General features: G+C 52.2%; 1 protein-coding gene across 2 annotated transcripts; it reads left to right on the top strand.

The window, feature by feature from the left end:
• Positions 1 to 272: 272 nt before the first annotated feature.
• Positions 273 to 23287, top strand: AGFG2 (ArfGAP with FG repeats 2). 2 transcript variants are annotated; one of them, XM_002711917.6, is made up of 13 exons: positions 273 to 812; positions 10648 to 10741; positions 11901 to 12016; positions 13371 to 13524; positions 14131 to 14296; positions 14893 to 15018; positions 15675 to 15707; positions 20273 to 20393; positions 20531 to 20598; positions 20771 to 20854; positions 21668 to 21796; positions 22003 to 22088; positions 22259 to 23287. In XM_002711917.6, the coding sequence occupies exons 1-13, from the start codon at positions 592 to 594 to the stop codon at positions 22316 to 22318; spliced, it is 1458 nt and encodes a 485-aa protein (XP_002711963.2). In that variant the 5' UTR covers positions 273 to 591; the 3' UTR covers positions 22319 to 23287. The 2 variants fall into 2 exon arrangements, with proteins under 2 accessions (XP_002711963.2, XP_008256226.1); XM_008258004.5 differs by lacking the exon at positions 21668 to 21796 and having other exon boundaries at positions 431 to 812.
• The last annotated feature ends 1716 nt before the right edge of the window (positions 23288 to 25003 follow it).

Consider the following 25003-nt stretch of genomic DNA (forward strand, 5'->3'; position numbering starts at 1 on the left):
CCCCTCAGCCCCTCTAGGGCCACTGCACTTCTGCTTTGCCTGTTGCTCCTCAGGCTTTGAAATTTGGCGGGAATGACCGTCATCCGTCCGGAAGGTGAGAGATGCGCATGCGCGTGACACCCCTTCTGTCTCGCGCGCTAACTTTGCAGCCAAGACAGCCAATCAGAATTAGCACAGAAGCCCGAGTGCCGGGGACTCACCAATCAAAACTGGGAGGCGGGCCGCAGTGCAGGCAGTGGCGCGAGGGGGCGGGGACAAGGACCGAGCACGCACAATTCTCGAAGCCGGAGTCTCTGCCCGCCAATGGGAGAGGCCTGAGGCCAGACGGCGGTGGGCGTGGCCTTGGCGGCTCCGGCAACCGGAGGCCGTTCCAGAGCAAGCCAATGAGAGCGCGGAGGTGGGAGAAGACTAGCCAATCAGCGTGCAGGACAGGCGAGGCCGGGGGTGGCTGAGTCTCGCGCGGACGCCGCCGGCTCGCAGCTTCTGTCAGGAGAGCCGGGCGTGCGAAGGCGGCGGAGGAGGCGGGAAGGCGGCAGTAGTTGAAGGGGCGATTGCTGACTTGCGGAGAGGAGGGCCGAGAAGTGGGCAGCGATGGTGATGGCGGCGAAGAAGGGCCCGGGTCCGGGTGGCGGGGTCGGCGCGGGGAAAGCGGAGGCGGAGGCTGCCTCGGAGGTGTGGTGCCGCCGAGTGCGGGAGCTGGGCGGCTGCAGCCAGGCCGGGAACCGCCACTGCTTCGAGTGCGCCCAGCGCGGGGTCACCTACGTGGACATCACCGTGGGCAGTTTCGTCTGCACCACCTGCTCCGGCCTCCTGTGAGTGGACCAGCGCTGGGGAGGGAGGGAGAGGGGGTCGGAGAGCGGCATGGGGGGCGCGGGCTCGAGCCCGTGCGGGAGGTGGTGGGGAGGCCCCGGACGCGCGGGAGTCCGCTGCAGCGGTGTCGCGGGGGGGAACAGGCAGGCAGAGCAGAGGCGGCTGGAAGTCGCGTTGCGGAGGAAGAGTGGGGGTGAGGAAGGACACCGGAGGGGAAGGGAGAAACTCCCTGAGGGAGATGGGGAGAACTGCAAGTAGGGAGCGAGAAAGTGTGGAGAATCGAAAAGAACGCGGCGTGGGGGGTGGGGGTGGAGTTAAAGGGCCAGCAAATGACGCGGATCTTTAAAGGGAGCTTCATGTAGGTGGAAGGCGAAAGGGAAAGAGGTCGAGAAAGCTGGGCCCAAGGTGAAGAAGTCCCTTTCTTCCTTCTTGTTTGTGGCCCTCCTGGCGTGTGAAACGTAGAAACCGATTGGAAATGAGTGAGTTGAGCCAGGATGCCAGCCTACAGATAGTGGCAGGGAAGGAGGAGGCATGGCCCAGCGCGAAGATCCTAATCTTGCAGGGCTTTGGAATGCTACCCAGAGGATAGATTTCTTAGATCCTTGAGGTGAGAGCTGATGGGTTCCCCTGGCAGAGCACGTAACTTTTCCAAAGGTGTGCAGATCTGAGCGAGCCATGCTAATGTGTGGTCATGTACACACCTTTAAGCTCACTGTTGCCCTGGCTGGATCCTGGTGGTAAACTCTTTCTAGATTCTGGCTGGGGGGCGGGGAGGGGTGATTTGTTGTATAATCTGCAGTGCTACACTTGGCACCAACACTGTATTTGTCATGACAGAGCTAATTTACAACCACAATTCTAACCCACATTTCTTGTTACATAGTAAGGTTCTTCCCCCTCCCCCCACCCTTAGGTAATTATTTGATTAGATGCATGATTAACATCTGATACTAGGACTAGATCTTTGCTTTTTATCAATGGATTTATTCAGGCTTTTTTATGACTATTAATTTCTTTTTTTAACAAAGAAAGCTTTCCTTGTTCTTATACCTTTAGGAGCCAAGGAAGGAGCAGTGTTGTTTTTGCATGGCAGATGGAAGAACAGAAGCAAAGAGTGGTTTAGTAACTTGCCCAATGCCATATGGGGGTTGCTGTTCTCAGCATTTGTTGTTTGATATTAGCTGTGATCAAGGCAGACCAGAAATGAGGACCCAGGGCTCCTCAGTTACAGTTTGAAATTCTCTTCCCTGCTCAGTTTTTACCTCCTTTGCCAAACTTCTCTATATATTCTGATCAGCCTCGCTTATGTATTGTGAGCGTGAACTGGATTTGGGCCTCAGTAAAAGTCACTGTGGCTCTTGGAACTATGATTTAGAACATAGACAGGAATGCTGTCACAAGTTGCGATAGAAATGCAAATCAAGCAAGAGCGTGGAGAGGTGAGATTGGGACCAGCACTTTGTGGAGAGGTATGGGAACATTGAGGAGTATTTATAATGTAAAGTACAATGACACGGAGCAGATTCCTCAAGATCCTGTTATGAAAAGAGAAATCTGACTACAGAGTCTGGAGAAGGAGGCAGCGGAGAAAATGCATGGTCTGTCTGAGCTAGGTTCTAGGAGAAAAATGTTAGGAAACTGTGTTACTTCATTCCCGTTGCTGGTGGCATGGAAGATAAAACTGAATAAATGGGAAGTGCTGGCCTCGTTATTATTTTCTAGATCTTGGTTTACAGTACCCCATAAATAACATTTCCCTTCTATAATGAATATTCCTAAATCAGGACAGAAGGAAGGCCAAGGGATCTGGGACACATTAAAAACCTGGTTTCTTTCTTTCTTTCTTTCTTTCTTTTTTTTTTTTGGACAGGCAGAGTGGGCAGTGAGAGAGGTCTTCCTTTTTCCATTGGTTCACCCCTCAATGGCCGCTGATCCGAAGCCAGGAGCCAGATTCTCCTGGTCTCCCATGCGGGTGCAGGGCCCAAGCACTTGGGCCATCCTCCACTGCACTCCCGGGCCACAGCAGAGAGCTGGACAGGAAGAGGAGCAACCAGAACAGAATCCAGCGCCCTGACCGGGACTAGAACCCGGTGTGCCGGCGCTACAAGGTGGAGGATTAGCCTAGTGAGCCACGCTCCACCAAAAACCTGGTTTCTTTTGCCAGGAAAGTTAACTCGCTTAGTATCAGTGCACACTGCAATACCTTACCACTTTTTCCTGTGACCACTATTACTGGTCTCAGTTGTGATAAGTCAGACACCTGGGATCTGGGTAGACCCTGAACAGAGGTAGCAATGGCCTAAGGACTGATTAGCTGCTAAGTAGAGAAGTACCCCCCAGATGCCTGTCTTTGTCTGGGATGTGTTTACATCAAACTAGGTGGGGGCTTAATTCCCTGGGAACTTAAATTTTCATGGGACCAAGTAGGAGGAATCAATCAGCCCTTTCCTTGTTGAAAGAAATTCTAGAAAGGACATTTTTGCTTAGAATGTTGGTAGTGCATTGTGAAAATTACTCAGGGAGTGATTTTTGAGGTGACAGACTTGAGGGGATGTATTTTGATGGTTTAGAAGTGAGACGCTCAGCCAACCCTTTGCTAGCCAGAAGTGAGAGGAGAGTAAGAGGCCGGGCCAGTAAATGAAGCAGAGCTGAAGGCACATTGAGATCATAAGGAGAAAAACATCAGGAGAAACTCTGCAAGACAGCTAAGGTTTCCCTGGCCCTGATCATCTGCCTAGGTTCTGCTGGTACTTTGTTAATTGGAGTTCCAACTAGCATGGACTAGACCAAGGCATGTGTCCTTTTTAAAGAGGCCTTAGCAAAGTATGGCCTGTATCCCTTTGATGTGCTGTGGGAAGGACTCAGAGCTGGTCTGTGAGGCAGGGGATCTTGCTGCTTGCTGCAGAGTGAGGAGAGAACACACTCCTTCCAGCAAACAGTGGAGAGGTGTGCTCCCTGGAAGCACATGGACCATTTAGCGTCTTAAAGCCAGAAGCTTGATTGCACAAAGATTAGGATTTGATGGAGGTAGGAAGTAAAAGTTATGGTAAGCAGCCTACGCGTTCAGTGAATCAGTGAACTGCTTCATACTAAGTTCCCAGCAAGCCCCAACCACTATTCTGAACACTGGAGATAGGGTATGGACAAAATCCCCATCTTCGTATAGCTCCTTCCTAGTAGACGCCATGGGCCACAGATAAATTCTTCTGTCTGTGATTGTAGGTAATATTAGAAATGCTGTGAAGTAAATAAAGCTTCATGTGGGCTGGAGAGTCATTGAGGTTTGATGCAAGGAAAGAAATATTCCTTGTTAAAATGAAGAGGGTATTGAAGGGGATTTGAAATGCCACGCTTGGCACCGTAGCCAGGGAAAGGAGACTTCAAGACTGGCTTTATTTTAAAGGCCAGATTTCTGTTGACTGTTACAAATATGTGTACTTCTTAGGGGGTGGAGTCCTCTGGGGGCAGTGAGCAGAACGACAAGAGCTCCCAGCTGGCTGGATTGGCTGGGGGAGCAAAGTCGACTGTTGCAGCCAAAGCTAAATTTCCTAAGGTCTGCAGACAAATTCACATTTTCATCTTGGGGGAGTGGGCATGACTATGCCTTCGTTGCTGTGTGTATGAGCTCATTCCTGCTCTCTTTTTAAATGAGAAATATTTTCTCAGCTGTAGCAAAAAACCTCAGTGTTATGTGAGGGCCCGAGAGAAAGGCTGCTGGTTTCTGCTGTTGCTAAATTTGCATCCATACTGCCACAATTTTAGGGCCCAAATTTGCCCTAGTTTTATTCATTTGGTTTTCTTCCAATACCTAATTGACTTAACCTGGATATATAGCTCCTTTTCATTTCTCCTTCTTGTACACATGCCTGCTTGTTTATGTTTCTGGCTCCACTACCAGAGGGTGAACCTGCCATTTGAAGCTTAAGATGAAGTTTAAAAAAAAAATGCCACCAAGAAAACATCTATTCTAAGCATTGCCACAAATGTTCTTTCTTGCTCTGGTTTGCCTGAGTCCCTCTATAGATAAACCACTTCTCTTTAGAAATAAGTGGACATTGAGGCCTGAGACCTCATTGACATCAGAGATGGGCATTTACATTGACACCTAGTTTTTTGGCTTTTTTTGGTGTTTTGTTTTGTTTTTTTTTTTTTTTTTTTTTTTTTTTTTTTTTTTTGACAGGCAGAGTTAGACAGTGAGAGAGAGAGACAGAGAGAAAGGTCTTCCTTCCATTGGTTCACCCTCTAAATGGCCGCTACGACCGGCGTGCTGCGCCGATCCGAAGCCAGAAGCCAGGTGCTTCCTCCTGGTCTCCCACGCAGGTGGAGGGCCCAAGGACTTGGGCCATCCTCCACTGCACTCCCTGGCCACAGCAGAGAGCAGGACTGGAAGAGGAGCAACCAGGACAGAATCCGGCACCCCAACCGGGACTAGCACCCGGGGTGCTGGCGCTGCAGGCAGAGGATTAGCCTAGTGAGCCATCGCACCAGCCGACACCTAGTTTTTTCAACAAAGTGCAACATGCCTCCTTGCCATGGCTGGGGCCATCCTTTAAGTCTTTGTAACAGATCCTTGTCTCTTCTACTTCTGCCCAAATTTACTCTGATAGCAGGTAGGCGGAGCCCAGGGATTGGTGTCAAGAGATGTATTTGACAGTTCTTCGTTTGTGACAAGTTCCTACCCCAACAAGCACCTGTTTCCCTTCCTAGCTTGCTAATTGTAGTTCCTAATTGAAGCATTTTTATCCCCATGGAAGGAAAAGTATAGTGTGGTGTTCAGTAATTCAGTCTATTTCCACCCATTCTGGGGGAGGTGCATGTGTCCCTTGCCCCTACTCAATCACTTTTGATATTCACCTCTGCCCAGAGTCTCACTAAATTACATATTCAGGCACTTTATCCTAAGAGGATAAGGCAGCTTTAAAAGCTAGGAAGTAATCAGTTTCCAAAGGGATGAGAAGAGAAGAAAATGAGAAAAAAAAAAAAAAAGGGAAAAGGTAGAGATTGCACTGAAGAGGGCAGCGGTAATGTCATCAGACTCCACCTGGCTCTGGACAAGAGGACGCTGTTGACCTTTGCTACTGACACAGAGCAAAGGAAATGAAGAGGTTTCCTACAACTCAGCGACATTGACCCTGCAGCAGGGTAGCCGGAGAGGCTTCCTGTTTGGGACTCCTTGGTGATGTTTGAGCCTAAACTAAAGGCAAAGCCAGTTTAGCTGTCCCCTGCTCAGCAGAGGAATGGAATCCCAGGAGCAAAGGAACACAATACAGGGTGTATGAATTCAAACACAAATATTCAGAGGCAAGGAATTCCCAAGTTCAAATTTGGCACAAATAAAAGAACCTGGGTACTGGGTGGAACTGGTTTTTTCCATTGTTGACCTGGCAGAACCTTCTTATCTAAGCAGCTGAGCAGGTTTGATGTTTTTATGAAGCAAGATAGCAGCAAAATGTAGGCCAGTTTGAAGGTGATGGTCACAGGAAAACAAAGTGTGGTATTTGTAGAAATCGTTGTGTGCTTACTAGAATCAAAGGGGAGAGCGGAGAAGGAGAGAACTGAGCAGCCAAACGTGTACACGTAGAAGGGCTTTATCAGCCAAGTAACTGAAAGTATTTCTAATGCCATTTAGGTGCTCTGCGAGAAAAGAAACTGGAGTTGATAGAGACGGTGTGCCTGGCTGGAGGGCTGAGTCCCAGCGACATACTTCCTCTTCAACTAGAAAACCATGCCCTGTTCTGGGCAAATACATTTATCTTTCTGTTTCCCTAGCACCTCCTGGTCAGAAATAGCAGACTGGATTTGGCATGATAACTGAAGGGCAGTGCCTCCTTCTAACTCCTACTTCTTCTTGTGGGGGAGAAGCTGGGAGTTACACTGGGTACACTCTGGGGAACTGGGGCTGCTGAATTCCAGGCCAGTGAGTCGCTTTGGGCCCATTGCAGGGCCCTGGTGCGTGCCCAGAGGGGTGCACCACATGGAGACTGCGATGTCAGCTGCCAGCAGGAAAGGGGCTCTTGTTTCCACAGTGCCTCTCTCAGCCAGCAGTGGTCCCTCTATGATTCAGAAGTCTTCTGACTCATAGGCCATGGAGGTAGGCCCTCTTCTGGGCTGCAGAGCGAGGCTTCTCTTTAGAACGTTCTCCCTGCCCCCAAACTGTGGCTCTGGTTATACATAATCCAGCCTACAGACATCAAGGTCAGAGCTGTGCTTTTTGTACTGTGCTATGGAAACATCCTGTTCTATCAGATTCATTTGGCCCACAGCATGTAAATCACTTCTAACTTTCTCTGCCTGCCTCGGTCCTATCACCCAGCTTCTCTGCCTGCCCCCACCCCCTCCAAGTTCAGCCATAAGAAGTTCTGTTGTTGTAAGCATCCCTTCTTGATTGGTGCCAAAGCTGAATCCCCCCTCCACCCCCCACAAGGAAGTGCACCTCCCTGTTTACACTTTGCTAACCGTTCCTGGTTGTCCTTTCAGGAAATGTCAGTGACCTTTCTGAGATAGGCTTCGAATCTGTTTCTCTAGTGTAAACATAGCGCATTTTACCTTTCCCGTGACCGTGTCTCTTCCTTCCCCACTGCTGCATCCTGGAGTCACCTCTCCCTGATCTGCCAGGGCCTGGCTGACTGGCACCCCGCTGCCTCAAGAAGTACTTTGCCCGGACTTCCTGGGTCTTTTCTCTAAGCACTTGGTGAGCAAAGACTAGATCCTGTGATTTTCCTATCCCCCACAGTGCCCACTAGAGTGCTGTGTATTTTATCAAAGTAAAATACTTGTTAGTGGGGCCGGCGCTGTGGCGCAGTGGGTTAACGCCCTGGCCTGAAGCGCCAGCATCCCATATGGGCACTGGTTCTAGTCCCGGCTGCTCCTCTTCTGATCCAGCTCTCTGCTATGGCCTGGGAAAGCAGTGGAGGATGGCCCAGGTGCTTGGGACCCTGCACCTGTGGGAGACCCAGAGGAGGCTCCTGGCTCCTGGCTTCTTATTGGCACAGCTCCGGCTGTTGCAGCCCCTTGGGGAGTGAACCATTGGATGGAAGACCTCTCTCTCTCTCTCTCTCTCTCTCTCTCTGCACCTCTCCTCTCTCTGTGTAACTCTTTCAAATAAATAAATAAAAATAAATCTTTAAAAAAAATAGTTGTTAGTGACAGGAAAAGGAGAAGACCTAGGTCCTAGAAGCAGTGAGATCTACCCCAGACAGATTTCAGAAAGGTCTGGCATTCTGAAGGGGACAGCCTGTGGAAAGAGTATCAAAATGGGCTGGCTAGTATTCAAACCAAACGGAACCAGGAGCAAGAGAAACTTAAGGGGAAAAACTGGGCTGCTTCTGAAATGTGATCAGAAGAGTAAGAGCTATTGTGTGATATGGAGGAACAAAGCCTCCTCCTCCTTCCCCCTCTCCTTTTTCTTGCTCTTGTGTTTCCTGGGGGCATCGGTCCTCTTTGATAGTGCTTGTCTTTTTTAAGGGCATTTTGAGACCCTTCACTTAAAAGCAGAGTTGCTAAAAATGACCTTAACTCTAGCTTCCAGTGTCCTGTCCTTTGTAGAATCCATAATGGGTCATTTATCATCCAGAAGAGCGGCTCCCTTCAAGTTTGCTCGGCACTGTGTCATCAGTCCCCCTGCTCCCCACCTCACTGCCATCACTCACACCAACACCTACAGTGCCGTTCTCCCAGATTCTGCAGAAGCACTGTTATTCTGTGGGTGTACCTGTGAGCATGAATGTGTCTTTCACTCACCTTCTCTATGAATTTAAGTTAATTTGGTAAAGTATTTTCCTAAGGACTCAACCAGGACCCTATCACTACCTACAGGGGACTGGTTCCAGGATTCCCTGTGGACGCCAAAACCCTTAGAGGTTCAAGTCCGTTATATAAAATGGCATGGTGTTTGCACAGAACCTACACGCACCCACCCATATACTTTATCTACTTCAAAAATGTTTTATTTTACTTACTTGAGAAGCAGAATGAGAGAGAAAGAAATCACTCATCAGCTGGTTCAAATGCCCACAACAGCTGGGACTGGACAAGGCCAAAGCCAAGAGCTGGGAACTCAGTCCAGGTCTCCCATATGGGTTGCAGGGACCCAAGTACTTCAGCCATCACCTGCCACCTCCCAGGTGTGCATTTGCGGGATGCTAAAATTGGGAGCAGAGCCAGGACTGGAAGCAGGCACTCTATGATGGGATGAGCAACATCTTAACTGCCAGGCCAAATGCCCTCCTTCCCAAATATTTTAAATCATCTCTGCATTACTTGTAACAATGCGATGTAAATGCTATATAAATAGTTGACATATAATACCGTTTAAAGGGTAATGATGAGGGGAAAAAAGCCAAGACATGTTCAATATGAACCCAGTTTTTTTCTCAACTATTTTTGATCCATACTGGTTAAATCTGGGGTTACAAAACCCCCGGATGTGGAGGGCCATCAATACTTTTTTAAAAAAATATTTATTTATGTGAAAAGCCAAGCAACAGAGAGAGAAAGAGGTGCTCTCTCTGCTAGTTCACTCTCCAATTGGCTTCAATGGCCAGGACCAGTCCACTCTGAAGCCAGGAAACCAGAACTCCTTGGTGTCCCATGTTGGTGGCAGGGGCCCAAGCACTGGGGCCATTTTCCACTGCTTTCCCAGGTGTGTTAGCAGGGAGCTGGATTGGAAGCTGAGCAGCCATGACTCCACTCTGGGAAGCCTGCATTGCAAGTGGCAGCTTAACCGGTGCGGTAACCCAACACCTGCCCCTGTACTTTTATTTTAAGATCTTGATTTGCCCAGTTTTTCTCTGAGAAGAAAAGTCTGGAAGGGCATCCTCAGCTGAGACTGGCTTTCCTCTCACTCCAGTCCCAGGGTGTGTTTTGGTTTGGTTTGGCCAGTTTTGTTTCACTCTGCTGAGGGCAGTATGTCTAGACCATAGTAAAAACTTCAGGTGTGAAGAAAGGGGAGCCCATGCAGCCCTGCCTGGCTTAGTCCCAAGTTTCTCCTGTTTGAACACCCCAGAGACCAGCTGAGTGAGGGCAAGCAAGGCTGCTTTTCTGCTGTAATCTCTACAGGGTTTCTGTGTGCAGAACAGGACTCCCAGGGAGTTAACAGAACACACAGAGCAGGCACAAAAGCATCGCTACAGGGTATGTATTCTAGCAGTGCCAGCCTCGTATCTTGTGGTTAAACTTGACTTCCTCCTGCCTTATTGCAAGATCTAGAAATAAGAAGGTCTGGAATATTTCTTTGCCCAGAGATGGCGTCCTAAAAGAGAAAGGGACCCCCCTTCCTCCCCTCCACCAGTCCCCCATTCTTTGTAGACAAGGGGAGGGGCAGCCGGCCTGGGAAATCTGGGTTTTGTCACAAAATCCTCGTTGTTAGTGTTACCAGGAATAGTCCTGGGCTTTAGTTTTGCCTTCCCTCAAGCCTGTGAGATTTATCTGGGACCATGGAGATGTGCTGCAGGTCTAAAACAATGACAGAACAGGAAATGGGAACTGGTTACATGTCTGAGTTCCCAGAAGTACCCCCACCGGGTTCTACAGGCTGGACATTGGAACTGTTGGGATTGGAGCCAGACCAGAGGGAGCTTCTAGATGGACAGACTGCCTTCCCTCTCCAAAATGACTGGGATCACAGTGTGCTCCTGACTCTCTCTTCCCTGTCTCTCATTAGAAGTCTCTAAGATATTCTTGTTTCCTACTTTCCTGGAACCAGGAAGTAGCTGCAGATGAGGCTCTGTCTGAGCCGTTTGTGTGCCGTCGTTTTAGTCATTCTCCCCCCTCGCCTCCCATAACCAGACCTGCAGTGCCAACCGAGCTATACTTCTCCTTTCTATTTCTCTCCCCCAGGAGAGGCCTGAACCCCCCTCATCGTGTCAAGTCCATCTCCATGACCACTTTCACTGAGCCTGAAGTCCTATTCCTGCAATCTCGTGGAAACGAGGTAAGCTGCCACCCACCGAACAGCTGGACCAGCCGGAGGGCTGCAGTTTCCCTGTCTGCTGGCCTTACCTCAAGATGGTTTAAAAAAAAAAAAAAAAAAAGCCTACAGTCTTTGGGGAGTTGAGTTTCCCTTAATTTGTTAGTATGTAAGATGTTTTCTCCTGTATGTATTTGCATATTCACAGACTCTTAGTAACTCAAATTATAGTTTGTCTCAGCCCCTCTTTGGGGAAATCAAGGGAAGAAGTTGTATCTACTGGGTATAGTCCCTGGGCCCTCTGGGAAAATAGTGAACGCCCCTGTTGAGAATTAACTGTGCCAGCCCCTCTGAGTAAGGCCTGGAGCCAGCTCAGCTTACGTGGACCTTGACACCCTTGGTTTAAGTCCACATTCTTTTTTTTTTTTTTTTTTTTTTTTTTGACAGGCAGAGTTAGACAGTGAGAGAGAGAGACAGAGAAAAAGGTCTTCCTTCCGTTGGTCCACCTCCCAAATGGCCACTATGACCGGCGTGCTGCGCTGATCTGAAGCCAGGAACCAGGTGCTTCCTCCTGGTCTCCCATGCGGGTACAGGGCCCAAGGACTTGGGCCATCCTCCATTGCCCTCCCAGGCCACAGCAGAGAGCTGGACTAGAAAAGGGGCAACCGGGACTAGAACCTGGAGTACCGGCACTGCAGGCGGAGGATTAGCCTAGTGAGCTGCGGCACCAGCCCACATTATTTTCTTGAAAGGGAGTTAAACCCCTTCTCCAGCTAAATCTGTCAGTTGGAAGTTGCCTTCGTAGTGTTAGCAGTACCCTGGCTTAGGGTGAGGATTTGGGTAGAGGTGCCCGCCAGGGCCTCCAGAGGTTGTCCAGGAAGCCAGAACTCTGAAAATTGTTCCTGACCCCACGCCCGTCCAATTTTAGTTCTTCATAATTCTCATGGCTCTCTATTTTCCTTTTTCAATATGAGTCACAAAATATAATTTTAAATTTATTTATCAAAGGCATGACTTCCCCGTTATATTGTAGACTGTGAGGAGAGGCATAGTTCATGGCTTGTCGGTTTGCCTAACAGTGTGTCCGTGCTCAGTAAATATTTATTGGTGAAGAAATCAGAAGTGAGATCTGAATTCCATGCTTTCTGCTGCAACCCCCTGTCACCTGACTCCACTCCCTCAGGTTTGCAGGAAGATCTGGCTGGGCCTTTTTGATGCTCGGACATCTTTAATACCAGATTCCAGGGACCCTCAGAAGGTGAAGGAGTTTCTCCAGGAAAAGTATGAGAAGAAGAGATGGTAAGAGCAAGGCCACAGAGACCTGTGTCGGGGACGACCTTCCTCCGACAGCCGTTTCTAGAGTTGAACTTGGGCTTCTCTCAAAGGCTAGAACTGAGTTGAGTCTGTTCTACTCAGACTGAATTAGGGCTAACTTCTGACTTCAGAGTAATAGATCTACGGGAAAGGACACAACCCTGGCGACTTGATGTCCCTCCCCTCTTCTGAGGAGACTGATTAGAGCGGGGAGGTACCCCAAGTGGGAGCAGGAAGCAATTCTTTGTTTTTAAATATCTATTTATTTATTTGAAACGCAAAGTTACAGAGAGGCAGAGGCAGAGAGAGAGAGAGGTCTTCCATCCGCTGGTTCACTCCCCAAATGGCTGCAACGGCCAGGGCTGGGCCGATCTGAAGCCAGGAATCAGGAGCTTCTACTGGGTTTCCCATATGTGTGCTGGGGCCCAATAAGAGCTGGATCGGAAGTGGAGCAGCCAGGAATTGAACCGGCACCCATGTGGGATGCCGGCACTACCCCAGGAGGTAGTTTCTATAGCTCAGCTGATCTCATAATGGGTAGAGACGTCGGGAAGCACACATCCAATGGCTTTATGCCTTTACCCTGGCATTTCACTCATGACTGCTGTGCATCCTGTCTTCCTGATAAAGAAAACCGTGTTCCCCTTCTCCCTTGCCTTTCCACTCCCCAGGTGAGCGAAGACGCTGCTGTTTGGTATCTGGAACGTGCAGAACATGCATGTGGTGGGGAGGTGGGGGAGGTAAACCTAAGGTGGAGAAGAACTCGCAAAGAGTACAGGGGCTGATGTGCAGAGTCCCTCCTGGGGGTGTCCTCGGTCCTAAGAAGTTGCTTCCAGAGTGGGGACTGCATGTGCTGTAGTGGAAGGGATTTTATCAGAAGTAGCAGGAGGCGGCCAGCTCGTGAGCACTTAGGGGGTGAGGCCACTGACACCGTTTCTGTGGGACTGAGAGGGAGGAATCTGACGAAACACCCAGGAAGTAAAAGGGGGCCCTTGAGTGGGAAGTTGGAAGACAGGATTGCCTGTCCACCAGCATTAGTGTGTGTGGGTGTGGGTGTGGTAAAACTTGAGCAGCAGTGTTCGAGGTGGGCAGGAGGGAGAAGGGGAAAAGGGCACGAACCAGAGAAAACCCAACTGCAGAAGACAAAGCACTGCGATACTCAGAGGATGCTCTAGAAACACCGGCTCTGCTGAGCTGTCAGCTCCTGTGCTCCGAAGGGAAATGGTAGAAAATGAGGGAGGGCTTCCACTCCTGTCACCTGCACTTTGCCAGGCACCTGAACTGAGCACGGTCCAAGGTTTTACCCGTCTCCTTACGGCCTGACTGTTCTCTCTCAAAGGTACGTCCCTCCAGACCAAGTCAAGGGGCCCACTTATACCAAAGGCAGTGCCTCCACCCCTGTCCAGGGCTCCGGCCCAGAAGGGAAACCCCCGCGGTCACTTCTGGGTGATCCTGTGCCATCTCTCTCAGCTGCTGCTTCCACCTCGAGCCAGGTACCTCTCAGCTCTGCACTCTGGGCTTATGTTGGGGTTTGAGAGACAGGCGTGTCCGTTTCCTGTATCAAACCCAGCAGATCTAGCAGGACAACAGTACAGGACCCGTGAGTTGGTCCTCATTCCTATCGTTAGTACTCTTGCATCTGCCACCTTTGTACTTAGTGTCTTTTGGAAGACATAGCCAGCAGGAAGTGGTGTTTAGGTAAGTCAGAATACCAGCTCCATACCTGGCCATTTCCTCCAAGGAGATAGAAGGGGCCAAGACGCTGCTTCCCACTACCTGGGAGTGAAGAGCTGGTCATGGCTCCAGAGCACTGTTGGGTGACATGACTGCATCTCAGGGTCACCTCAACTAATACAAGGGCAGTTCAGAAAGTCTGTGGAAATGGAATTAAAAGACAGTGGACCTTTTCCATGAACTGGGCTCCAAAATGTACAGCTGTGGGAGCTGGAGTCCTGAGAAGACAGGGCCGCTTCAGCCCAGGAAGCCTCTCGGTCAAGGGCAGTTACTCGCTCTCTTCTCTCTCACTTGTGGGGCTGGCTCTGCCCGGCCCAGGTCATGTCTGCAGTTCTAAGTGCTCTATGCAATTTCTTCTCTCCAAGTCTGTCAGCCAGTCTCAGGCCCGCACAGCTCAGGCCCGGAGCTCCCAGCTGCCGGCCCACTCTGCTGTGAAGAAAGCCACTACCGACCTGCTGGCTGACATCGGGGGAGACCCCTTTGCTGCTCCCCAGGCTGCACCAGCCTTTGCTCCATTCCCAGCCTTTGGAGGTAAGTGGGACTGGCCATGCCAACCTCCCTGTGACACAAGGAAGTCAGTCCGTCATTGGGTGGCCAAGGCCAGATCTCTTTGTGGGAACCACCCTGGTGGCCATTGTGGAGCAAGGCTGGGAGGACGGGAGCTGAGTAATACCGCGCAGATGACGTTTAGGAGTTTAACTATGAGACCCCCCCCCCGGGGGGGTTCCTCCCACTCCCTTTTAGAACTTTGGAAGGAGCCCTTTTTATTATGTGCACTCTCTCTGAAAATCGGAGGAGTGGCATTATCACGTATTCCTTTCTCTGCCCTCCTCCTAGAGACCAGCCGTAGTCAGTAGAGGCAAGTCCCTTCTCCCACCGAAAAAAAAAAAAAGTTTTTCCCGTGTGATTCTGTTGCAAACCAGACCCCAGCAAAAATGCTGATGCCTCATGGAGTAAGGCTAAAAAAGTGCAGGGAGTGAATGGGTGCCCCTCTGCCCTGTGTGGCTCTGGCTCTGCCCAGACCCCTGCCTGAAGAGACCCTGTGGGAAGGCAGATGTCATGGTGGGTCCCCTCCATGGACATGCACGAGCCTTCCTGTGTAACCTTCACATCCCTTCCACCTGCAGGCCACACGCCTTCTCCTGGGGGCTTTGCCAACTTTGATGCCTTTGGCAGTAGCCCCGGTGCCGCTGTGTTTGGAAGTGTCCCTCCCGCTGGCCAGGCCCCATTCCCGGCCCAGCCCACACCGGCAGGTAAACTTTGCCCCCGGTCCCCAGCGTCCCCATTTTCCTCTGTCTCCGAGAGACATGCAGCCGTCCACGTGCAGACATCAGCCCTCACTGACATCCCCACTAGCCACAAAGCCGTGCAGAGGGGACAGGGCTCCCGGAAAGGAGAGTGGCCCAGCGTTCTGCTTGTTCCCTCAGAAAGTGCCACACCCTGCAGCAAGAGCCACGCAGGGTACACACTGGGACCGCTCTGGCTGGAACCATGGAGACCTGAGGCCTAGAAAAGCCACAGTGAACCTGGCTTTGTCTCTAAAGTGCCCTCATTGTCTGTGTGATAGACTGGCCCAGAGGGTCAAAGGGGCTGGGGCAAAGTTCGGGGTAGTCTGCGGGAACTCCTCACCTATCCCTTTAAGAGCAAAGGCCTACAGCCTCATGCTATGTTGTTTCCTGACTGCTACAAGAGAATCTGAAGGCCTTTTTAAGGCATTAGGCTCCGCCCTGAGTGCCCAGACCCTGAGTCCTGCTAGGCCAGGGCTGCCCCTCTTCCTTTAAGCACCCCGGGCTCCTGGGAGGGCAGCTGCAGAGACTGGACACCTGGAGGAAAGCCTGGGACTTACACTCTCTTCCTCTCTCTCTCCCTTCCTCTGCCTGCCCCTGCCCTTCTCTACCCTCGCTGCCAGCCAGTCGGATGCTAACTGGAAGTTTCAGCTTTGGTAAGTTATTCCTCCCCTGCCACAGCCTACTCAGGGCCCTCTGGTCATACTGCTTTGAGGTCTGGAAGGAACCCTTAAAATGTAGTCAATTCATGGAAGACAGTTAAGCAAGCGGCCCCCAGAGTGGCACTTCTCAAGTCTCCTTCTACTGACAGCCATCCCACTGCACCACTGGAACTGATTGGCTGCTTTTGTTTTTAGTGGGGAGAAGAAGAGACATTTTATAATGATAAAAGTTAACATTTGCAAAGTTCTCGACAATCATGTACTTAAAGTGACAGCATAACCGCGAGATTCATCAAATGGAAACTGAGACACAATGAGAATTCAGTAAACCAACAGAACAGGAGACTGTACCACACTCTCACAAGATGAATGGATAAAATAAGGAGAAAAGGAGACGGCTTGAGGAACTGCTTAACAAGTCTAATAGAAGTAACGCTATGTAACCAGCAGTGAGAGTATACATCATTTTCAAACATATAACCCTTTTATAATTTGACCGTATTCTAGTAAACAAAATCTCTATAAATCCTCACAGTAGAAATTGCACAGGTCATACAATCCATAAGATAAAAGATATTCTAGGGCCGGCACTATGGCATAGTAGGCTAAGCTTCCGCCTGCAGCACTAGCATCCTGTGTGGGCACTGGTTCCTGTCCCAGCTGCTCCTCTTACGATCCAGCTCTCTGCTAATGATCTGGGAAGGCAGTGGAAGTTGGCCCAGGTGCTTGGGCCCCTGCACCCACGTGGGAGACCCAGAAGAAGCTCCTGGCTTCGGATAAGCCCAGCTCCAGCCACTGGGGTCACTTGGGGAGTGAACCAGTGGATGGAAGACCTCTCTCTCTGTCTCTCCCTCTCTCTGTAACTCTACCTCTCAAATTAGTAAATGAAATCTTTTAAAAAATAAGACATTCCAAACAAAGCTTAAGTCAGGAAACAGAGAGGAGGTAGAACATGGGAAACAGAACCAAAGTTAGTATCCATTAAGTACTTTTTTAATTCCTCTAAATAAAAAATAGAATAACAGGCAAGGATACAAGCAGGAAATCCCCAGCAAAAAAATATGAAAATATCCTCAACTCACCTAAAATGTAAACTCAGGTATGATAATTTTATACATTATGTGGACAAACATTTTAAAGACTGATAACAGCCAGTGTTGTGACCCCTTTTGTGCGCGGTCGGCAGGAGTGTAAAATGAGGCAGGAATATCCAATTAAACAAGAAAGATGTGTTTCTGAGTGTGGAGCACTAGAGGAAAGAGCCTGCAAACTGGTCCCTACTACAATGCCTTCTGTGCCCAGCTGAGGCTCTAAAGACAAGAGTTGACGGGGCAGAGGTAGAGAGGAGGAGAGCTTTAGCCCCACAGCCAGCCCCGGGCAGGAACCCTTCGTCCAGGTGATCTAGTCACCTCAACAAACTTACCAGGGCCCATGTTGCCAGGAGCCTTCTCATAGCGTGTCCCAAAAGAAAGGAAGAAAGCGGTAAGTGAGGAGCCTTGAAGAGGCGCGCGACTCTTGACCAGCCTGGTTTAATTTTTGTATTTGTGTGAGGGAGTATGGAGAAAGGAGGTTTATAAAACCAGTTTCCTCTGCAACTGCTCTAGGTCAGGCATAACATCCAGCAGCACGTGGAAAGCAAACAAGAGCCCAGGCATTCCTGTGCGCAGCCTTTGTGAGAACCAGCCTGGCCCACCTAGGTTAGGGCGCGCTCTGCCCTCTAGTGGCCACAGGGAGGCACAACATGGCCTGCAGCCCAGGGCCTGTAGCTGCTCCATCATGTTTGGGAGGGAGAGTAGAAGGCTTGATCCTTGCTGGAGAAAGCTTCTGAAACACAAAGACCCAGAGCAAAACTGAAGAGTCTGATCTGAGGAGGGCGGGCTGTGTGCACGTTCCACATGTTTTGAGCCAGTTGGGAAGGCCTGGGAAAGGCCTGGGTCCTAGAGAATCGGCTGAAGACCCAACACCACCCTGCTGGCTTTCCAGCCTGCCTGGTGTCCTGTGGCTGGAGATGATTAACAACTGACTATGCACAGCTGGAGCCTTGCACAGAGGAAGGACACTCAGCAAGCCAGCTTGTTGATCTAGAAACCCAGGCGTTTGGGCGGGAGGTGGCAACAGCAGGCGCTGATACTCAGAGCTGGTGGCAGCTAGTAGGCGCTGGGCACCTCGACTTCCCTGCTGGGCCCTGAGCTGCTCATGCGAGAACCCAGGTCCTGTCATCATGCTGAGTGTCTTGCCCTTGGAAGATCCCCTCAGAAAGGAAAACCACATGCAGCTTTGGGGACAGGAAGAGCTTGCAATTCAAACTGCAGTTCTGGGGCACTCAGAAAAACCCCAGACTTCACTGACATGAAACCAGGATGTGGTTGTAGGGCCAGGAAGCAACGAAGACTTGGGACCCAGCCCAGTGTTAGTTTTCCTTGTCTTGTGTCTATCATCCCCCACCCCTCGTTCTTCCTCTTGTCTCTTATAAAGGCACCTTTGCTTGCAGACCCTCCCTCCAGCCCCAGATCCTTTCCCAAACTCTCTCATCGGAATTACACCTCCACTCTCTCTGGCATCCTCCCTTCTGCCTACAAATGCACTTAAAGTTTTCCATCCTACAAGATGCTTCTGCAGGCTTGCCCATGCCATCTGTCTCACTTTCTCTCCACAGCCAGGCCTCGAAAGAGGAGCCTGTGGCCTTTACTTACTCATTTTATGTTTTCTTATTTTTTTAAACTCATTTTACAGCATAATATACATGCTGTTCTGTACCTTTTTTCCCCACTTAACAGGTTTTTTTAAAAATCTATTAGATCGTTTTCAAAAACCAATATATAAAGAGCTACTTAATTCTTTTTTTTTTAATTTATTTCATAGGCACAGTGACAGAAAGCAATAGAGATTTTCCATCTGCTGGTTCATTCTCCAAATGGCTGCAACAGCCAGGGGCTGGTCCAGGCTAAAGCCAGGAGCCCAGAACTCCATTGGGGTCTGCTGCTTGAGTGGCAGGAGCCCAAGTACTTGGGCCATCCTCCATTGCTTTTCCAGGCACATTAGCAGGAAGCTGGATCAGAAGTGGAGCAGCCAGGGCTTGAACCAGTGCTCTCCTATGGAATGCCAGTGCCTAAAGCAGCAGTTCAACCCGCTGCACCATAACACCAGCCTCCTGCATATAACGGCATGGACCATATGTAGCTCATCAGTCCCCTACTAATGGATATTCAGGCTGTTGCCAGCGTTTTCTCAGAAACAGTGCTGCAGCCCCTCACCCTGTACCTGCCATGTTTGTGCACGTTTGCACAGAAAGTCCCAAGAGAGTTGATACAGAAACAAAGGATGCAGACGTGGCCAGGCCATGAAGGAGGAGGGCGGTGCAAAGAGAAGACAACCGCAGTCAAAATCACACCACTGGGTCAGGGAAGGCTGACCCAGGACAGGCTGCTGCTGAACCAGAGGCTGAGCAGGAGGTGGGCCCACGCCTCTTGTTGAAGCCAAAGACCAGCAGCTGGGAGTCCAGGGGAGGCCCTTGTTCCCTTGCGTCTTGTCCTGAGACAGCCCTCCACGTTTCCCGAGACCTTGCCTCGCCTCTCTGGCCCTGGAAGTGTTTTCTTCCATGGGTGTGATTTGCATGATGCTTTCTTTACAGGTTCACTTAGCTCAGAGGGTCCTTCACAGCTGCTCTGCAGGAAGGCAAGGAAACAGGTGGGCTCAGAGAGAGCTGGTTTGCCGGGCAGAGCCGGCGGTGGTAGCAAGTGGAGAGCCACAACTAGACTTCAGTGCTTACTCCACCGACTCGAGTTTCCATTCAGCACGCGATTATTGAGCACGACATGCAGCAGGCACTAGGCAGAGTTCGTTTCACTTCAGTAATAATGGGTCTTCCAGCGTTCAGAACAACGCAATCGTTTCCGTTTGTGGGCTCATTTCACCTCCCTAACAGCCCGGAGTGGTCGGCAGGGACCTGCAGCACAGGCGTGTCTCAGTGCCTGGATAGAGAGGCTTTCTTAAGGTGGCAGGGACTCGGGCCTCTCCCCGGAGACTGCCGTTTTGTAAGGCGGCCCTCGCGGCACTGGCCCTCTGCGCTTTTTCTTTTTGGACGTGAAGATGAGGACAGGCAGAATCTTGCAGTGTGCCAAACTCAGGGCTGGCACAGGGAGCGGTGCTAAGGGTGGGCAACCCCGGCTCCTCAGCCCCAGTGGCACCTCCACTGTCCCCGAGTCTCCGGAGTATGCTGGGGACTTGTGTCCTCCCGTGTGACATGTTGCTAAATGGAGATGCTGCCTTGCAGGGGAGCACAGACTCGTGCGCCCAGGAGGGCAGCTGGACACAGGGAGAGTTGCTTTTTCCTCGCAGTGGCTTTGAGCACCGCAGAGCCTGAGAAGGGCTCAGCTGTCACCTTGCCCAGGACTCACAGCAGGAGACGGGCCCTCCAGCGTGGGGCGGCCACAGAGAAACAGGCTGCTCGGAGAAGCCAGGGGCTGCCTCAGGTGCTGTCGCTCTGCTGCTCCACCACCTCCTGCTCCTGCCATCCCGTCTCACCCTAGCACTCCGTTTTGTCCCCTATAATTGCCCAGGGAGCAGCCAGGTGACTCCATTTGGGACCACTCCTCTTGCACCTGCCAGTCAGCCAAATAGCCTCGCCGAGGTGGGCAGCCTCCTGGGCCCTGGTGCATCAGCCGGAGGTGTCCCTGGCAGGTAGGTGCCCCATGGGGGAGCTGCCTCAGCACTGCCCTCCCTTCCTGTCCTGCTCTCCTTCCTCGTCTTTGAGAGGAGGGCAGGTGTGCAGCCCCTGATCCTGGAGAAAGTGGTGCCAACTTCCCTCCCTATTGCAGCATCTTCGGGATGACTGGCCAGGTCCCCACGGCCAGTGGTGGCAGCAGCCCAGGGCTGGCCTTTGGAGGTGAGTCCTGTCTGTGGAGACCTAGGCAGGGGACCAAAGGCCAGGGGCAGATTGGAACTGCTGGAGGATGGGAGGGGAGAGAACAAACCAACTCTTAGAAGAATGCTCAGTCAACCCAGGACCGAGCAAACAAGAAAATAACTCACTCTCTCCCACTTCCCAACCTGGGCAGGCCTCACCAACCCATTCGCCGCCCCTGCCGCCCAGCCCCGGCTGCCTTCCACCAACCCGTTCCAGTCCAATGGCCTGGCCCCAGGTAAGCCTCCAGCGCTGTCCCTGGCCTGATTCTGGGGTATACACACCTCTGCGTCTCCCTCCCTCACCCCTCAGCTCACTGTGGGAAGGAGCAGCGTTCACAGTCCAGGCCAGGCCGCTTTTCAGTTTCAGGCCAGCTTGGAGGCTAAAAGGAGCAGCAGCTGAGCCGCAGAATCAAGCATTTTAGAAAAAACTGACTCCTCTCCAACCCTCCTCACACCCCTCTGAGCGTCCAGCCTCTCCCTTCTGTGCCCCAAGGCTGAGCCCTAGGGAAACTGAGCCCCTGTAGGCCCTGTGCTCTCCCCACATCCCAGCATACCCTGGTCTCTGCTTCTCTCTCCTTAGACCCACGCCAATCCCCCACCCCCAGCTCCCTGAAACCTTGGGCCAGGAAGAGAGACAGTGACCAGCAACCCAAGCTGACCCCTGTGGCAGGCAGGCTCCATGCTGTGCACGTCAGGTTTGGCTTTCACAGCAACCCCGTGAGATAAGGACTGTCCCCATTGTAGAGAGAACTGAAGCACAGAGGTTAAACACTTGCTCTAGTTACACAGCTTAATAGGGCACAGGGCTGGCCCTCGATCTGTGGGTCCCCTTGGTATAAGAGCTATGCCCTCTGTGGATAGGGAGTGGACAGGTTAGGTGGCAGCAGGAGGGGCAGAAGCTCCAGGGCTCACTCTGTCCCCCAGCCCCGGCTACCTCTCATTAAGGATAACTACATACTATCTTCCCATGGTGGGGGGGGGGGACTTAGTGGACATTCTCCAGCCCCATCTTCCAGAAGTTTGCCTGAGCCTCACGTCTCATTCCACAGGGCCCGGCTTTGGGATGAGCAGTGTGGGGCCTGGCTTCCCGCAGACTGTGCCACCTGCAGGGACCTTTGCCAGCCCCTTCCCAGCCCCGCTGTTCCCCCCACAGAGCTCGCTGGCCCAGCAGGAGAATGGTAAGGGTCCCCGCACACACAGACCTTCCCGGCTCCCTTTCAACCGAGGTAGGGGAATCTAGGGAAGCAAGGGCTGCCTGTGTGCCACCCTGACTGCCCCGTCCTCTCTCAGGAAGGGCCCCCTTGCTGTCCACCTTGGGCTGCCCTGGCCAGCAGCAGCCAAGGTTCAAGTTCATGTCAGCTGCAGTCTTGCTCTTGCCTCCTAGGCACTTCCTTTGGGGACTTGGGATCAGCCAAGCTGGGGCAGAGGCCCCTGAGCCAGCCAGCTGGGATCTCCACCAATCCCTTCATGGTGAGTACCCAGGGTCCCAGCACCATGATCACTCGCTGCAGGGGGGAGAGGGGGAGAAACTTCCTAAACTGCATCCAGCCAGCGGGTGGGAGAAAGGGAGCCTAAACTGCATTCTCCTGCACCGCCTGCTCTTCTCCCCAATCTCATAACTTGTTGTTGTTTCTTTCCAGACTGGATCCTCACCAAGCCCATTTGCCACCAAACCTCCAACCACCAACCCATTCTTGTAGCACTGTGTCCTTGGCGGGGGCCTCTTCCTGCTCTCCAGGCCCCCCCTGCTCCCTAGAGCTCTCATGGCCACTTGCCTGTGGGCCTATCTGTGGCTCTGAGACCAACAGGGGCCTGGTTTTGCAGGGGTCTCGGGATGGTGGAGGTACTAGTGCTTCACTTGGGACTTACAGCCTCCCCCAGGCAGGGGGTCCAGGAAGAGTGCGGCAGAGCCAGCCTGGAAGGGCGACGGCGGTATACCTTTTTTCACATGATTAATTACGACGACAACCTTTCTCTCCCGCGTGGCCTGTGGGTAGAAGAAGTTACGGGCACAGCCTGACCAGCCTTCCCCCATGCCCACCTTTCCAGCACTGTGCAGTAGGGTAAGGAAGAGGCATGGTGCTGACGTGGGACGGTGACCAGGCAGCCCCGGGGGCCAAGAAGACCCGGGCAGCTGAGCGCCCCTGGTGCCTGGCTCAGCCAGCACCTGCTTTGCTCTGCCTCCATTGTTTTACTTCCCCAGCACCCCCATCCTGGCACTCAGGATAAGTGGTTTCACCTGCTACTTACACAGCTCAGCTCCTGACAAGCACTTTAGTTAGCCACTGGTGTCAGGTTTGGATACCAGTGTTTTATATTTATACATAGAGAGAATTTTCTAATATAGCCTATTATATAGAGAGATATATACGCATTCATCTACATGCACACACCCACATACACACAGACCCCAGGCGTTCTCTCCCGGACAGCTCTTTACATGGGGGGGTCTTGCCTCCACCACACAAGCTGGAGCTCAGGTTGGGGGAGGGAAGGCAGCTGCGTGTCCCAGCCACCCCCCAGCCTGGGCTTCTCCAGGGAGAGGCTCTGTGCCGTCGGCCGGGGTTGTGCTTTTCGTTTTTCCATGTGCCTCTGCTGCTCTGATTCTCGGCACCAAAGCTCGTGGCAGGCAATGTTGGAAAAGAACTGCGTTTGAAAGAAAAAGAAAATGGCTCTCATGGTCTTGCTTTAGGCCAGCTGGAGGGGCCACAGGTCAGTCACCACGACTGACCCTTGCCTTGGCTCCACTGGTCTGGACTGCCTGGGCTGTTGGCCAAGGACAGGACAGAGCCAGTTCCTGTCCCGACCGGTCCTGGGTTAGCAGTGGGAAGGAGCTGCTGGGCGGGGCTACCCCTGCAGACGTGCGAGTTCCCCGGATGCAGTGATGGGGGTGAGTCCCACCAGGCTGGGGGGTGGGCAAAGGACACAGGTGCCAAAGTGGTCAAGGCAGTAGAGCTGGGATGTTATGACAACAGCTGTAAAGTCTGGGCTATTTGTGTGGTGACAAGACTGCTGCATGGGGTAAACACGTCCCCTGCCTCCAGAGAGGCCTCCCCTGCTGCCACTGCCCCCAGAACTCGGGGCCCTTGAGCTCTTGGCTCTGACATTTCTCTGGGTTTTCCACAGAAAGCAAGGAGACGTTGCAAGAAGTTTATTTACTTTGCAGAGTTTTCTGGAAATACCTCTAGCTGCTGCCACTTGTCCAGCCAGGTTTGGCCTGCCCCCTTTCCAGGAACCGGCCGCCCTCTGGCCTGGGTCTGTGCACCTGCCTTCCCAGCCTTCACCCTCCTGGTGGGGCCTCCCGGGTGGGCCCCCATCCTTTGTTCCCTCTCTCACAGTCATTCTCCCCAAGTCTGCTTCCCCTTTCTGCTCACTGCCAGCAAGGGGAGGGAAGCCGGAGTCCAGCTGGAGGAGGAGGAGTCTTCTTATCTCCCCAGCCTCCCTCACCCTTTTTCAGGCCGTGGGACTGAGATGTAAAGGCCTGGATGGGTGCTGAAGGGCCTTTTTGTGTGTCTCAGGCACACCCGTGCTGTCTCCCATGGCTTCTCTGCCCAGTCCCTCTGTCCCATGTGGATTCTAGCCAGCTCCCTGGGCAGAGGAGTTAGACCGGGTCAGCATCAGACACCAGGGCCGAGAAATCAGGAGTCCCCTGGGCATGGGCTGCAGCTGCTGTGCCTGGCGCGGAGCAGCCTGGTGCCTTGGACCTCAAACCTCCTCTCCAGACGAGAGGGAAAGAGTGGAAAAACCCCTGGCTTTACAGATGACGAGGCTGTGTCTTGCTCCTGCATGGCCCTGCCTGGTCCTGCCGACCTGACTGGCAGGCTGGAGTGACTCACCCAGCTCACCCCAGCAGGTGCCCTGGCCAACACTGTCGCCATGCTCCACTGACAGTGGTCCTCTGGCTTAGCCTCAGCCCTCAGTGGGTTACCTGCAGGTGTGAGGAAGCAGGAGCGAGCTCCTAGGACCCTGTGCACACTGGAGCCTGCCAAGTCAAACCTCAGGGCTATGGGGCTGCAGGCAGGGACTAAAGGTGGAAGACCCAGAACACAGTGGGAACAGCCTGTCCTCTCTGTGAATTCCTCTCCCTGCTAATAAGAATCTCCTACAGGGACTTAGACTACTCTGCCCTGCCAGCCCCTGGCAGAGATGCAGAGCCAGACCCTCCAGTTGGGAGAGGCACTTGGGCAGAGCTAAGGTTCTGCCGCTCCCTGTCCTAAAATAACTTCTCTGGGTAGGGCCAGGACCGTGGAGTTGCTAAGGCAACTGATGTAGGCCAGCTGTTTGACTGCAGGCTTTTCCTGGTCCCCAGCAGGCCAAATCACCTGGCATGGACTACCACCCCTCCCTGCCACTGTTCGTGCCCAGATCCCAGGCACTCTGAGCCC

Source organism: Oryctolagus cuniculus, chromosome 19, assembly GCF_051225735.1.
Source record: "Oryctolagus cuniculus isolate XC-2025 breed Fujian yellow rabbit chromosome 19, ASM5122573v1, whole genome shotgun sequence".
NCBI lineage: Eukaryota > Metazoa > Chordata > Mammalia > Lagomorpha > Leporidae > Oryctolagus > Oryctolagus cuniculus.

What these genes read in the sequence shown, in the direction of transcription:
- AGFG2 (XM_002711917.6), top strand. Translation starts at nt 592, where the DNA reads ATGGTGATGGCGGCGAAGAAGGGCCCGGGTCCGGGTGGCGGGGTCGGC. An exon ending in TGCAATCTCGTGGAAACGAG is followed by an intron (nt 10,742 to 11,900) that starts GTAAGCTGCCAC and finishes CCACTCCCTCAG; the next exon opens with GTTTGCAGGAAGATCTGGCT. An exon ending in GGCCCAGCCCACACCGGCAG is followed by an intron (nt 15,019 to 15,674) that starts GTAAACTTTGCC and finishes CCTCGCTGCCAG; the next exon opens with CCAGTCGGATGCTAACTGGA.